The sequence below is a fragment of the Thunnus maccoyii genome, chromosome 10 (assembly GCF_910596095.1).
Source record: "Thunnus maccoyii chromosome 10, fThuMac1.1, whole genome shotgun sequence".
Taxonomy (NCBI): Eukaryota; Metazoa; Chordata; class Actinopteri; order Scombriformes; family Scombridae; genus Thunnus; species Thunnus maccoyii.
The window spans coordinates 23457385-23473118 of NC_056542.1; the positions used below are offsets into that span (position 1 = coordinate 23457385).

The window sequence follows — 15734 nt, forward strand, 5'->3', positions numbered from 1 at the left end:
TACAGCCAAAAGTGCCAAATTATCACATAAACTATAGTTTATGTCCATGCAAGTGCCAAGTGACAAGTCTATATGAATATATTCTGACTGATTTACACTATAGGTAAAAATAAATTATGTGAAAAAATCAAAAAAGTCCTCTGAAGTTCCTGCCTATTTGTCCTGATAAATCTACCAGTAAAAATAATTTATGGTCTATCTAATATATCACTGCCTCACACTGACATATATACGGTGCTGTGTACTAACAGAATCACAGATTTGCATCCATCCTCATTTCCACTTGGCATCCACTTTCAACAGCACTGTCACTGCTGTTTTTGCAAACATCTGTCTGAACAGTGCAATGCAGGGATAATATAGCAACACCATAATATACAGATGTACAGAAAGAATGCAATAGAGACAGACGTCTATTAGCTACACTTACTTAGTCTGCTGGTAAGAGTAGGCTGTGGCATGATCCCCTGTATTCTCCACTGATAAAGGCTGCTGCCCGCTGGCGTCCTGCGAGGAGGGGGCGGTTGTCTGCGGAGATGGGTCTGTCACCACACCCTGACACCAGAAACACAATCAGACATTAGTCAGATATTTAACTATTTGGTCTAATTAGAATGTTAGACTCTAAGCACTGAAATACAGATGATTTATCCTGAGAAAAAAAACAAAAAAATCCAGAGTATCCAAACACTTGGTATTGAGTTAAGGTGATGGTCTAAATTGCTTCAAGCAGGCTCTGTTTAATTTGTGACGCTCATTTTAAGAATTCACACTTAGTTCTTCTTGTCCCTGGGAGTTTTGTATAAATTATTGGCAATGTTTTTCCCTGACTTACAGGCCACATTACTAAAACGTGATTTTGTGACATTATCAAGGCTTAAAACTTCAAGTTGGCTCAATGGCAATAAATAAGTGACACTGAGATCTCACTGAATATTGAATTTCCAGAGGAGTGGTTTTCATTTGATATCAGCATAGCCATTCTAAACTGTATTTACTGGAATATTTTAATCTGAGAATATCATACGTATATTCAAGTTAAGTTCCTTATTACACATAATCTCATTTGTTTTGTGACTCCTTGTTTTGTGTTCAACCCCTTACAATAAATATTATAAATCCAGTCCTGACCCTAAGTAGGCTGCTGCATAAGGGTAAAATAATAAAATGACTAGAATAAAGTCAGTGAACAACTTCTTTTGTCCTTACTTCCACTGTGATGGCAGAGGCAGGCACTGCAGTGTACTGGGGAATGTAGGTTCCTTGCATAGGAGCAGCCGCTGCAGCAGGCATGTACTGCAGAGAAAGTAGGTGGGGCAAAGACACAGAGACATTATTATAATACAAGCTTAAACAATATGTGTCCCAGAATCCCTTGATTAAGAGTATAGCATCTCCTGCTGAGACTGGGTTTTTTGATATTTCATAAGGCATTACATAACAGCAGTTTTGCTTGGTCCCAGGGTCATCGCACACTTTCAACATGGATGCAGAGCAAGATGAGTTAGACAAGGTGAAAAGGGAGACTCACAGTGCCTGTAGTCCCCAGAGACAGGTGGTTCATCTGCTGGGTGAGAGGAGCCATTACACTGGAGGGATGAAGAGACAAACTGGGCTCTATGGCCGAGGCTGGGGTGATCACAGCACCCTGAGGGAAGAAGGAAGCACACATGACCAGCTGGTTTATAGACATTGCGGTGCGAGCTGAGGAAAGTATTGTCCAGTAACCAGAGGACCATAACGGATAACATTCAAGGGAAAACACTGTGAACATAAATATTTACACTAAACACAGGAGGTGGGATATGGAGGGATGGTAGAGGAGAGAGGATTGAAGTAGAAGAAAGGATGAAATAAGAGGAAAGGGAATGAGTGTCAGATGAAGGAGAGTGCAGAACGAAATGTCCCTAAACCTAAACCTATACCTCAAACTAAGATACAATAAAGAAAGGAAGACTCGTAGGTAAAGCTGGATAACATAACAAGATTATCACAGCCAAGATTTGTCACTGTGTTTATTGTGATGCAGAAAAAGTGCAAATATTTCAAACGTGTAAACCTGACAGAATAAGACATGCAGCTAGACGAAATAGCTTAGACTTCCAATCCAGTTAGGTTTGATGACTGCAAATGGTTTGACTTAGTACATGGCAATGCGGCTTGCCAGGCAGGCTTGACAGAACATGCTTCTGAATAGAGCAGAAAGGCTTTTACTGTAAATCTCTTCAATGTGAAGGGCTTTGATGCAGCCTTACACCTTGATGCGCTGAGCTTTACTTTTCCAGCACAGCTCTGGTACAAACTCAACGGCTGAGATGTGCTGAGATGCTTGGCAACATCCCTGCAGCAGTAAAAACTATTCATTTGTGATAGCTGTTTAACTACACTTCCCATGAGCACAGACAGCATCAGTGGATCCGTGTCAGTATCGTTCCAGAGAGCAGTCAGAACTTCTGTAGCTGCATGTTGAAACAGGATGTTAGAAGAACACAGGTATTAAATTTAGGTATTTTAGGCAACAGCACAGCCGTATGGCAGTCATCTTAACGGCTCTGTATCTGAAGGGTTTCGCAGGGAGGCTCACAACATCACAAACACAAATAAGTCAACACACACACACACACACAGTTATGAAAGTTCTAGCTGTGTGAAGCGTTCCTCTTGAAGGCACATACAGTCTGTCAGAACTGTTCACAGCTGTGAAGCTGTAAGTGCAGATCCTTCCGTCTGCAAGCTTCACAGAGATGCTCTCTCTGAAACACACACACACGCACGCACGCACACACGCACACACACACACACACACACACACACACACACACACACAAAGACAGGGATTGTCAGAGCTGTTAACAGTGGTGAGTGTTCTTCCTCCTAACTGCTGTCTTCATAGTTGTTTGAAGAACACAGCAGCCTGGCTATCAGAAATGCTCTGACAACTGTCCTCATCATTGCAAGTGAGTGGCACATCTCCTGCATACACACACACACATTCACATCTAACACACACAGAAGCATCCACACAAAGATGCATCACCGATCTTCCCATAAACCCACACAAAGCTTTGGCTCAGGTAGGTAGATTTAGCAGCCAAAATCTAGGTAATACCCAAGCTTTTCATCCATCCATATAATATGTTCTCTCGTTTAATGATTTCTCATCCTCCCCTGCTTTTTCCTCTCACTTCATCCAAGCTCACAGCAGGCTCCCATGCAGAGAGAAAGCCTCATAAAGCAAAAGGAAACCCACAATAACTAATTGTCTTCTCTGATTTATTTGTACAAGTGTTAAACCTATTATCCCGCATGTGTACACTATGAATTAGCACATAGTTGGTGTGTGATATATAGTGAATAATTGTACTGTATGTGGTAGAGTACACGCATGTGTGTTGATGTTTTTCTTGAGCTAAGCAGTAAATGAGCACGCCAGACAGACAGTTAGCTTTTCCCCAAGGACAGGAGAGAGAGAGAAAAAAAATACACGATCTGCTTCAACTTTGAACTCGCTCTTTCTTTCACTCCCCCCTCCTTGTGCTGTCATTTTTTCAGTATAGAAGTGAAGCTGACTAGCAGAATGCTGCAGGCACCGTGCAGCCTCAAATACACAGCATTAGTGATAATGACACCCGTTTATCGGGAAAACTACTAACTGCTGCTGGTGTGACAGGAGAACTATGTGCGCAAGCACGCAAACGAACCAGCATTATTTATTCTCTTTCAGGTGGTGTGTTCTGAGGAGCAGATGTTTGTATTATTCTACAAATTGATTTTCCATACTGAAACCATGCCTTCTTTCTCTCACTTTGCCTTTGTTTACACACAAAGCCACAGGATTTTACAGGGCTACGTCAAGCAAAAAGACTGGTATGTCTGTTGTAAACTCTAAACATGCACCCACATGCATGCATGCATGGGTGATGGTTCAACAGACACTCAGCATTTAAAAAAAGAGAAACGAATCAAGTATTGCGCACTATTTGCAAGCCATGATATGTTCTGAAGTCTGATTTCTTCCATCACATTCTTCACCCCCTTTGTCTCCTCAAATGGGCTTAACATGGCAATTTAACTCAGGAAGATCTGAAATCCCAATTCTTTGGATGTCTCATTATAGCCCTCCCCAATAAGCCGCCTTCCTTGTATTTTTTTTTTTTGCTATGCATGGTTAGGGTAATGCATTCATTTCCTGTAAGGGGATTTGTGAGTAATTATGCACAAAGACATCCTCTCACTAATTAAGATGTAAAGACAGGGAGTTCAAGTAATCTGGGCATTCCACCAAGGCTCGGAAACACACAGTTCTTAAGGCACTCCACTGTGTGTATAGGTGTGTTTGTGTGTATCTGAGTTAATTTGAGAGGGAGCATACTCAGGCTTGTGTCTGTGTGTGTATTCATAATTGTGTGAGTGCATGCATGTGCACCTTCGCTATTCGTGAGGAACAAAAACAGCGCTTAGCACTACTTTATTTCTCTCATTCTAACCTTTTTCATCAGAGTCATTAAATTCTGAAGTAACCGTGTGTCTACAGTGTGTATCTGTATCTCTAACTGCATGACGGACTGCTGACTGAGTGATTAGCAGAGGTGCGCTTGTGTGCGTCAACCTAAATGTGTCAATGAGCGCACGCCATTAATCCAAGTTACCAGTCATTAACTGTGGTACAGCAGTGAGGAGACGCAGACGAAGCCTCTGCTACCATAGGAACAGAATTAAGCTGCTGTGTCTCTCTCAGTCTCCCTCCCTGATGCAGCTTTAATTTGCCAAGCTCTTCTGTATCCAGGAAATACAATGACTAGCCTTCGCCTTTGTTGTTTAACAGGGATTTTGACTATGCAGAGACAAGACTGGGGAACAGGCATGCACAGCCCAGACATGCTTTTGCAGCAGTTGTTTTCTTTTCTTTGTTCTTGATTTATTCTTTGTAAATCCCTTCTTTCCTCTCCTTTCCCTGCGCCTGCCTCTCTCCCCTATCCTCTCTCTGTCAAATGCACGCACTTCTTTTATTTATTTATTTATTTATTTTCTCTTCTCCCGACCTCTTGTTCTCTCCTCTCTTCTATCTCAGTCTTCTCCCAAGTCTTAGGAAGTCATATCAAGCGGCCTGCCAAATAATTATAAAGGACATTTGTTTGAAAACACATTTACAGATGGATATTATCCTCACTCACAGACATAATTTTAATCAGACATGACAACAGAATGTTTCTAGGAGGTGGCAGATAGACACAAAGAGGAGGACAGATATGAAGTGAGAGCAGCAGAGAGGGGAAGCAGAAGAATTTGGTACAGTTTTATAACTATTGTGTAAGACAGTATTTACTAGAATTCCTCAGTGCATGGCTGATATACCATATCTGTGCTGCCTTTATCCTCCATCCTCCCACAGCTGACAATTTCAATGGTGCATAACTGAATTTTGCAGGTGTAAAATTGTCTGCAGATGTTGGCAGAAAACCAACTGACTAACCCTTGCAGTGCAGTTTGGTCAAAATCTGTATGATAAAATCTGTTCTGACTATCATCTCTTTGTAAGTGAAGCCAGCTTTATTTTCTAGAGAAATTATCCGTATGAAAGGAGCTTGCCAAAAATCTAAAAATAACCTGTCCATGATGTGTGTGTGTGTATGAGTGTTTTTTGCCAGCTATGATAGCCATCATCACTGAAATTCTTATGATTAAATCCTTCACTTTCTGAGTGATAGAATGTCATTAAATCCCTATGAAAACATTTCTTTCCCCTTCATGTGAACTCTGTCTAAGGAGAGGACATTTTCAGAACAGGTGTTTAATTAAAAACCATGGGTATAAAAATTAAATTCAGGATTCACAGGCTAGTTTAACAGTTTTTTCAGTGTTAATGCAAAAATAACTAATGCACACTGCACTCAAGCAGAACCACTGGAACTGCGAACTACCATGAATAAATGTCATAGAGATGATTAAGGTTTATTTTCATCTCGAGCCCTTTCAAGGTTATTGGATATCAACAGTCCCAAAATGAATATATTCTGCCTGTCATTTTCTTTTCAGTTGAACCTTTAGTACTGAGAAATAATCAACTAGTAAACAGGGTTCAACTGCTGAGGCCTGCCTTACTCCCTCCACTTATTGTAGATAGGAATCTGTCACTGGACTGGGTGAAGGTGTAGGGATTTCATACTGTATGTTTGGGTAGTTAGTGTAAGTCAAACAGACTTTACTTTGGGCAGAGAGCATAACCTGTGGAGGTTCAAAATTCAGTCTCCTGTTATTATAGCTGTATACAGTCCCCAGCTACAAGGGAGTGAAAACTGTGACAAAGTCGTATGAAAGAGAGTGTATGAAAAGAAGTAAGAGAATCTGTAGGTGAGTGTAGATGTGAAGAATTGACTGTACACCTACATTTACAGTCAACTTACGTGACTAAATGTAAATGTAAATGTATGTGTGTGTTTAAATAGATGTTTGTGTTTCAAGCAAAGTGTGTGTATGTGTGTGTGTGTGTGTTTGAGCTTGGAGAGACAAAGCTTAAACAGTCTAAGTACATATGAATCATTCAGATCACAATTACAATGCAGATGATCAGAGTGACAGAAATGCTGAGACCTCCAGCCGGATGTGAAGCATAGATTTGTAGACTACTATATTGTATTGCTGTATATAGTGTCAGCCAGTGTTCTGTGCCTGCAGTTTTATTTCAAACCAGCAGGGAGCAACCTTTTATTATGGATGTCAGAGTCGGCTCCGCTGAGCTCTTGGAGCTGCTATACGGAGGTTAAGCTCAGGCTGATTCAGCAGAGTAAGACTCAGATGCAGGGCCACACTTTTTCTCTGGTCAGACTTGAGTTTGGCTCTCATATTCTGCACTCGTTTTAAACTGTGTGTCATTTTTCTTTTATTAATTGGCTTTTTACCATCTTGGTGATTCATAGAGATTTATCAATAACCTGCTGTCATCGCTATCATTTGCATACCTGAGCTGTGAGATTAAATTGATTAACAACAGAAAAAAGGAACTTATTAAATATTGTTGTAGGTAAAAAGCAATTATAGTGAGCTTTCTAGCACAATACAAGATCTATGGTTTCTAAGATGGATAAGATGGATCTAAATCAATTAGTGATGTGAATGTCATCTTGACATCCACATATGTATGTAATAAAGATGCAATTTATTTCAAGCATTTTTAAAAAATCCTTCCATTTTAGCAGAGACAGAAGCGCATGACAAACAAATATGGATATATACTCACACACAGAGATGACAGGCAGAAATGCAGTGTAAAAGGTGGCAATGAAAAGTGTTGGAGAAAATGACTCCACTGGGAAATGATAACATACAGTATGATACAAAAACAAAGATGTTGGTTAACCAAACTTACTGTAGGTTGCATAACATACTGTTGATGTGGCATCCAAGATGTACTCTGGACCTATGGTGAGGAGAGTAGAACAAGAGAAGAGAAGAGAAGAGAAGAGAAGAGAAGAGAAGAGAAGAGAAGAGAAGAGAAGAGAAGAGAAGTGGTAAAGACAGAGGTGATGAAAACAGGATCCAAGATGATGAAGGAAATAAAAAGAAGAAAATAAGGAGTGTAGGGAAGACAAGAAAAATAAAGTAATTAAAGAAAGAGGGGTTGGGCATGAGTAGGAGGATGCAGAGGGGAGGTCAAGAGGAGATGAGAGGAAAGGGAAGATCAAAAAGAAGATTGTTATAAGTGGGTAAAGAATGGTGGAAGGCGGAAGATAAAGAGGGACAATTGGAAGACAGAATGACAGGAAGGGAGTGAAAATGAGGAAACCAAAGAGGAGAAGAGAGAAAATAAGTCATTAGCTCAAGTCTTTACTGGCCCATTTCTGAGCCTCAGTCCCTGCGGCAGTGTGTCTTAAAGAATATTACAGCCGTAACTGAGGGTCCACTATACAGTATGTTATGTTGTAATTATAAGAGGATATGGAGACCACAGAGAGCAATACAGTCTAATAATTACGGCTTCACAGTAGAGGTTTCATCATCAAAGCCTGTCTTGGCAACAAATCACCACTTTCATCTTCTACTGCTACCCACTGCCCAACTCTAACATGAGGAGAAACAAGTCCCTGAAGGCCTCTTTGTCACATGTAAGTATAGTATACACGCATATAGTAATAATATGTTTGCATGTGCATGTTAGCATATCTATATCTTACTACGAGAAGTCAAAGTAATGCAAGGTAGGTTAATTTCTTCTTCAAAAAAGCAGGAAGTGATTGTGTTTCTGTGTGTGATTCTGCACTGCCGAAGGTGTGTCTTTGCATTAGTCTTTCTCATTTACAGCAGTGTTTCGTGTCGGAGAAAAGCTGTGGGGGAGGACTGGTGTTTATTTTAAAGTCTATCTGTTTGACAAACTGAGGATCAAGTACTGAGTCAACCTCTCAAAGAACCAACTTTGACATGAATTCATATAGTTTGTGTGCGTGGAAGAGAAAGGATGGATAGAGACAAAAGGAGGATATGTGCCTAACAATGAAAGATCGAGGGAGGTGTGCTGCAATATAAGCCTGTGTTTTATTATTGCCAGACTGAGAAGTGTCTTGAATGGAGAGAGTAGATGACTCAATTTCTGGGTTAAAGTATTTCCTGTGATGACCTCCACATGCTTGATCTATACATCCAGTGTCTACACACAGGACAACAGTGAAAAAAAGTACATTTTGAATTGAGAAATAATTTTGAAACCAGGGGCCAGAATTCTGTGGGCCAGTGAAAATGAATATATACATCTACATTAAAGCCCATGAAAAGACTGAAACCAACAATGCTTGCAGTCAGTCAATACTTTTTGACTTCCCTACCCTGTCTGTGGCACTCAGCATCAAGCCCATTTCTCCATAATTAAGATATGAACCTTTAAAAACAGGTCATAAATACATAGTTTCATTTTTGTAAATGGTGAAATAATTTCCTAAACCAGCTAGGCACTGTACTTAAGTAAGTAGTTCATTTTTTCTAGCTGTGGATTAATACATATTTAGTGTGCTAGTGAGTATTCACAGCACCAAAACAGTGTAAATGGGACTGACTCATATACAGTAAACTACAGTGTCCATGTTCATCATAATAAAGAAACATAACATCCACAGAGGAATAAGGTCAATCAGGCTTTGTATACACAGGCAATACTTGATTGGTCTTTTCATTGGATTTGTTGACAATAAAAAAAAAACATATGGAACATCACCAGACTTATCCTTTAAAACCACAGATTTACAACTAGTACACTAATGCCCTGGTCCCATGTATTTCTACAGAGTTGTTAACTCAACTCAAGTATGTTGGAGTCCTGTCTTGACTGAGAACATTAATTGCTTTGCTAAATCTGATGGCTGGCCAACAAGCTTGCAAACAGCATGTCAGAAACTGGACCTTGGGGTGCCAGACAGTAGTGGCTGGGGTCAAAGACACAAGTGTTTCCTAAAGTAACCTGGATTCGGAAAGTATTCAACATGACGAAACCATAATTTATTATTAAATTATTCATATAAACACAAAGCTTCTATCGTTTATGAGACAGCCAATTTCCCAATTGATTCAAAATTCAAGATATCTCTGTCAATTTCTGGAACAAAGGTACAGCCTTTACTGGCCCTCAAAGCCGGGTCTAACTCAGTAAACTTCAGAGAGGGTCCACCCACCTGATATGTGGAAACAGGAGAGGCAGCGATGAAGGGTGTGATTGATGTCTGTGCAATCATCCGATTGGTGGAGATGCTGTACGGCGAAGAGTAGAACCTATAAAAGCAAACAAGACAGGTTTACATCATCAGTATCACAAAATTAAATTTCAATTCAATTTATTTATATAGCACCAAATCACGACAAAAGTCATCTCAGGGCACTTTTCACATGGAGCAGGTCTAGACCGTACTCTTTAATTTACAGAGAGCGACCCAACAATTCCCCCATGAGCAAGCACTTGGCGACAGCGGTACGGAAAAACTCCCCTTTAACGGGAAGAAACCTCAAACAGAACCCGGCTCTAGGTGGGCGGCCATCTGCTTTGACTGGTTGGGTTGAGAGAGAGAGAAGAGGGTGGGGAGAATCCATTATGCTATTCCTTATTTTAAGTCATATATACAATGTCACAATGTCTGATGTTCATATTGAAAGTGGCCAAAGTGTCAAATAATGAGGTAAACATATGTAGAAGTAATCCCTGTGAGCACAAAACACCAGCTTTAGACTGCTCTAAACGCTCAGTTTCCAACATTTTTTTCTACTTTCAGACCGATCGACGTCAACTTGTGATTAGTTCACTGCTCCTCTCTGCTAACTTTATGGCATTTTCCCATTGTTTTAGGGGTAGTCAAACCGAGCCACGACTCGAGTTCAGCTGGCACGCTGTAAGTGTTTTTCCATTACACAGCAGGGCAAAGTAAAATAAGTTGTTTACCTTTTGGAGTTGTGCTGATCGTTTGCAGCTCTTCATCAAACATCATCATCACTGTGGCTGTTTCTGCTTGTACTACTCCTCCCTGCATTATTTCTTACTGATCCGCTGAACAAAGAGCTCCAAATATCTCCATATCTTGTTTTTAGTGCTGCTAACAAAGCTCTGCTAATTCGGTGAGGAACACGTCTCATTTCTTGTAAATTCTTCACAGTAAAAGTCTCCCATTACTTAGTCATTTAAAAGCTTTTAATATGAAGCAGCAAAAGCTATTTGGGTTTTCATCAGCAGTAACTTAACATGACTCTGATACAGCTGCTCCTTGGCAGGCTTCCGGAAAGCTGGCCAATCAGAACAGAGTGAGCTCATTGGGAGAGGGGCCTAAAAGAAACAGGAGCTAAAACTGCTCAGTAGAGACAGAGGCTGAATTGAGGGGGGGCCTAAAGAACCAATATAAGATAAATAATGAGTTTTTTGAACTGTGAATCATGCAAAGCCAATCCAAAAATAAAAATATAGAGCTGGAAATGAACTTAATAGGTCCCCTTTAATTGAAGTGGGATAATACTGAACCAGCAGCAGGATAAAAAAACAATACTACATGGTCAAAAATCAAAGACCTCTACATGAACAGTTTTAGCTCTCCAGACGTAGCAACATGCAAAGGTGAAAAAGAGTATTTTGTATCTTCTTGTTTTCAACTACCAAGTACACTTCAAGACACCACTGACAAAATGGATCAGACATCATTAACGCTATCATGGAAACAATACATATTGCAGCTTCACTCTTTGCCACACCATCAAAGATCTCAAAATGAGACTTGACACTGGACTGGGATACACATCATGTTACAGAGGAGTCTGCTATGCATAATAATGAATTATCACGTCAATGTGTGAGTGGGTGAAACATTTCAGTATTGCCCTTTATGTTCCCACCTACGCATACTTGACTATGTGGGGAAGGCTGCATCTGTAACATCTGCGTTTTACCTCTGTTTACTTCTCTCCCTATACCTTTGTTTGCCCTTCTGATTTTGCTCCATCTCTTTTTTTCTTTTTTTTCATTTCACCCCCTCAACCCTGCAGCGGTAGAATGCTGTGGCTCGCAGTGCTTTATTTATCATTGTGTACCTAGAGAGGACATGTTTCATCCGCCAGGCCGTGTTGCTGTGCCCGATCGATCCCAAAGTGTCTGTTGACTGAATAATGGAGCAAGGGAGGGGAGGGAGAGAGCGAGAGAGAGGGAGAGAGAGGGAGAAAATGGGAGAGAGAGGAAGAGGCAGCGAGAGAAGCCCTCCCCTCTCTATCTCTAACACAGCCACGAATGTGTAAAACAGTACTTGCCACAAATCAAGTGCTGCTTAATTGGGGTAAAAAAGTACTTAAAAATCAAACTTACTTACTTTAAAGTTACCTCAAACTACTTCTACTCTGGATTAAATACACTAAATATACAATAAAAACTGTATTATCTTAACTGGGATGACTGTTGGGCTCAGCATCCAGCCAAAAGACAGGAAAACACAGATGGATTGATGCTACTCCACTGCGACACCACACATACACATCTCATTTCAAGGGTGAAATGGGTTGCCAGGGGTGCCCACCTGTACAGATATTGCACTTTCTGTTTCACATTACATTTGTTTGGTCAGTGATAGCACGAGCAGTTTTGAACTCAGCTGCGAGATACAGACCCTCAGATATTTTTGAACTATTGCAGTCTAGGCCTTGTGGATGCAGTTGGTTTCCAACTGCCTGCGATAAGCTCCGGAGCATGATTGTGCTTCACACGGACATCCAGCCTCCCTGTTGAATTTTCATGCTCTACTTGGTGTGTTGAAGCCTAAGTAGTAGTACATAAAGAGCAGGGCTACAACAGCTACTTTTTCAAAATACAATGTGGTTCACTTCCTTGGAACCAGAAAAAGAAATCTCATCAATTATTGGCACTATACATTTTCTCTTGCCAAGGCTCAGCTCTAGTTAATGCGCAGGTCGATCATGTGTTCTACCCATGGTGTGTTGTCCTTGGCTCAATTTACGTAGATTTGCCCTTGATGTAGATTTTTTTTTTAATTTTCCACTCACACCTCTAAACTCTAGGTTGCCTTTCTGTCTCATCAGGTTTACTTATGAGTAAAGCCTCAAAGGATTTTTTTCTTAGAGCTAGAGCACTGCATGTCAGCATTTAATGATATGTTTCAACCTTAGATACCACTTGACATTGAAAAGCTTGGACAGATACAAAATGGATCCAAGTTTTGTCAAAGTGATAATCAGTGACAAGAAAAAACTCCATTACTAATTATGTAGCAATGTGGATCCATCTTTTTGACTGTACAATTAATGTATGACTTGCATTAGAGATACTGTATTACTGTCACTGATGAATACAAATGAGCAAAAGTATCTGCGTTATTCAATATGGTCCTCTGATTGTGTTTATTGTATTTTTCATTAGAGTGATGTGTATTGAGAGAGAGAAATAGTAGGTAGAGGACAGATCCAAGGTTATTGATGGAGGCTATTAGCCCTGAGCAGCACGCTGTCAATAGGGACTCTAGCACGGCTGTTTAAACAATACACTAAACATGTAATTGCGAACAGAACATTACTACAGGATTCAATTTAAAACCTCTCTGTGAATCCCTGGTGTGACCTAGCTGCACTGTCAGGAGTTTGCCCTGAAAAATTAGCAAATGATTTAGTGCCGACCTCAGTGACTTTTAAGCAGAGAAATGTGGGTGAGCATGCTAAAACATATATGCGTGTGTGTGCGCGTGTGTGTGTGTGTGTGTGTGTGGGCCAGAGAAATAAAGAAAAGCAGAGCAAGAGAGGTAAGAACAAAGGCAGAGAGAAACAAAGGACAGCAAACAGATCAGATAGGAGGTGGAGGGAGATTGAGAAAGAAAGAGAGAAAGTGAATGTTGTGTCTCCTTGATAAAAGAAAGGACAGGCTATAAGCCAAAGCAGTCTGGCCGGTTGGGACACATGTTTTCAATAACATCAGATTGGCATCAGACCCTAAAACCCAGCCGTCTTCAAGCTTGCAAAGACTTGCAAACCTGCAATTGATTCGTACCCTTCCCCTCTCCTTGGGCTGACTTTATTTTTGCCTTTGCCCTCCTCTTGACCCTGCTCGGCCCTCCCTTTTTATTCAACCCGCTTTCCTCCCTGCTTTTCGCCTCTCTAATTAGCTGCATTAGCATTTCACAGTCATTTAGCGCTTCGCCGGAAGGAGCCCAGATGACCTCGGAAGAGAGGTCGGAGAGGGTTTAAGCACCGTAAGCGCACAGATGCTCGCGTTTGAGCATGCATTTACACACGCACAGGCACACACAGGCACGCACACACACGAAGACACCAAAAATGACCAAAAGTAAAGCAGCTACTTCGAAATAGAGAAGAGGAATTAGAAGAGGAAAGGGATTAGACAAGACAACTATGCAGAGAAGGAGGAGAAGAGAAGACAGAGTTGAAAATACTTGAAAGCACATTAGGATAAGGTGGAACAAGAAAACAATAATATAGTATGCAGGGAAAAGGGACTGGTTTAAGAGGTGATAAGGAGTTGGTAAAGTAAGTAAAATGTGTAAAGCACAACAGGACAACAGTCAGAAAGAGGAAGAAAAGGGAAAGCACGGATGCAAAGGAGGACTGAGACGACAGGGAGGAGGAGAAAAAGAAACACAGAGCTGCAGGGAAGCGTCTCCTGAGATTGCATCACCAGCAGCGTTCCTAGCAGACAGGACCGATCTCCAATTTCCTCCTGAAACAGGCAGACACTCGACTCTCTGCATTCAGCCTGGGAGCATTGCAGATAGCCTCGGCTGACGAAAGTCTTACAGCGGCACTGCAACACTGCCCAACTTCCCTGTCTGCAATCAAAACCTACATGTCTGACAGCTTGTATGCATAGGTGCATAAATAAATGCGCCTGCTGCATCAGTCAGATGTAAGAATGAGGGTGCAAGTAGGAGTGGGGAAAGAGAGAGAGAGCATGTGTGTGTGTGTGTGTGTTCGGCCTGTGTCTGTTTGAGAATGTGTGCGTATGTGCGGTCTGCTCATTTGCATGCAAGTGCTCTTGTGAGTAGTGTTGATGTGCTGATGGTTGGCTGATGTATGTGCATCTGTGCAGGTTTGCCAGTGTCAGTATTGCTTACATTTAAACACTGGTGAAGTTGTGACTTTTTTTGTGGTGTTCCCTTAAAACATGTTTGGCAGGGAATGTGAGTCGAAAGAGGGACACATTTGTAAATCTGATAGGAAATATTTCCACCTACCCGTTCTGCATTGCAGTGGGATCATACGTCAACGCCATACCACTCTAGAGAAACAGAGAGAGAAAGAGAGAGAGAGAGACAGAGAGAGAGAGAGAGATGAATATTTAAATAAACTTTATCTTTTATACATTGAAACTTTATCACTTAAACATTTATATTTTCTAACCAAATAAGTTACTCTATCATTAAGATTTGGATGTGTAAACTGTTATTTGATGGTGACAAAAAACTGTTTAGCGTTACTCCTTCTGACCAGGCAGTGAAGTGACGGAGGGACAGACTGTAGGGAGGGAAAGTAGGATGATTCATGATGTAAGATAAACAATGAACACACAAGCTTTCACTTAAAATGCACCAATTTAAACAATTGAGTGGGACACAAAGACCTGCTAAATAAAGAACAATGGATGATGTCCTAGGTAGCGGAAAAATCCCAAATGAGCCACTTAAAAGCAATTGATCAGTAGAATGAGTCTAGAATGGTAAATAAATACTCAAAAATATAGTAGACTATATACTGCTGTGCAGCTGTATTTAACAATGTGAAATGATATATAGAGATTAAATAAATGCACAAAAGTTAATGGAATGGAATGGATCTGCTTGAGTTAAAATGTGTGAGCCTCAAACTTTGTAAACAAAGATAAAGAAGCACAAAGAAGATTGTTGGAGCAAGTTCCTGGTAGGTTTTGAAATCGGTCTGTCTGAGCTGTCACACACACAGTTGGTGCTTGTTGCCACAGCAAACATCTGTACTGTCTGTAATCAGGAAACTGACATTGGCCAAGAGACACCAAAACCAGTTATGAGTCAAAATGAGCCGAAAATTCATTTTAGTGAACTGAGAGGACACTGACGGGAAAAAGCCTCTCACAGTTTGAGAGCCAGATGAAAAGATTTGTAATATTGTGATCCAGTTTTCAGCTCCATTGTATATATTGTCACCATTTTCTAACACAAAATATCGAGCTACAACACACTGTTAACCGCATGAAGTGCTGCTGATGGACTGTAGTTTTCTACAGAGCCATT

The 15734-nt window shown here is 40.8% G+C and overlaps 1 protein-coding gene across 7 annotated transcripts in view; it reads right to left on the reverse strand.

Annotated features, from left to right (window-relative positions):
- LOC121906267 (RNA-binding motif, single-stranded-interacting protein 3-like) overlaps positions 1 to 15734 on the reverse strand; it is a 192345-nt gene that overhangs the window by 4842 nt on the left and 171769 nt on the right. For all 7 annotated transcript variants that reach the window (XM_042425030.1, XM_042425028.1, XM_042425029.1 and 4 more), the window contains 6 exons: positions 14703 to 14746; positions 9657 to 9753; positions 7367 to 7417; positions 1532 to 1648; positions 1210 to 1296; positions 431 to 555 (listed from right to left, as the gene is read on the reverse strand). In XM_042425030.1, coding sequence (XP_042280964.1) covers positions 431 to 555; positions 1210 to 1296; positions 1532 to 1648; positions 7367 to 7417; positions 9657 to 9753; positions 14703 to 14746 — 521 coding nt within the window. The remainder of the gene's footprint in view (positions 1 to 430; positions 556 to 1209; positions 1297 to 1531; positions 1649 to 7366; positions 7418 to 9656; positions 9754 to 14702; positions 14747 to 15734) is intronic.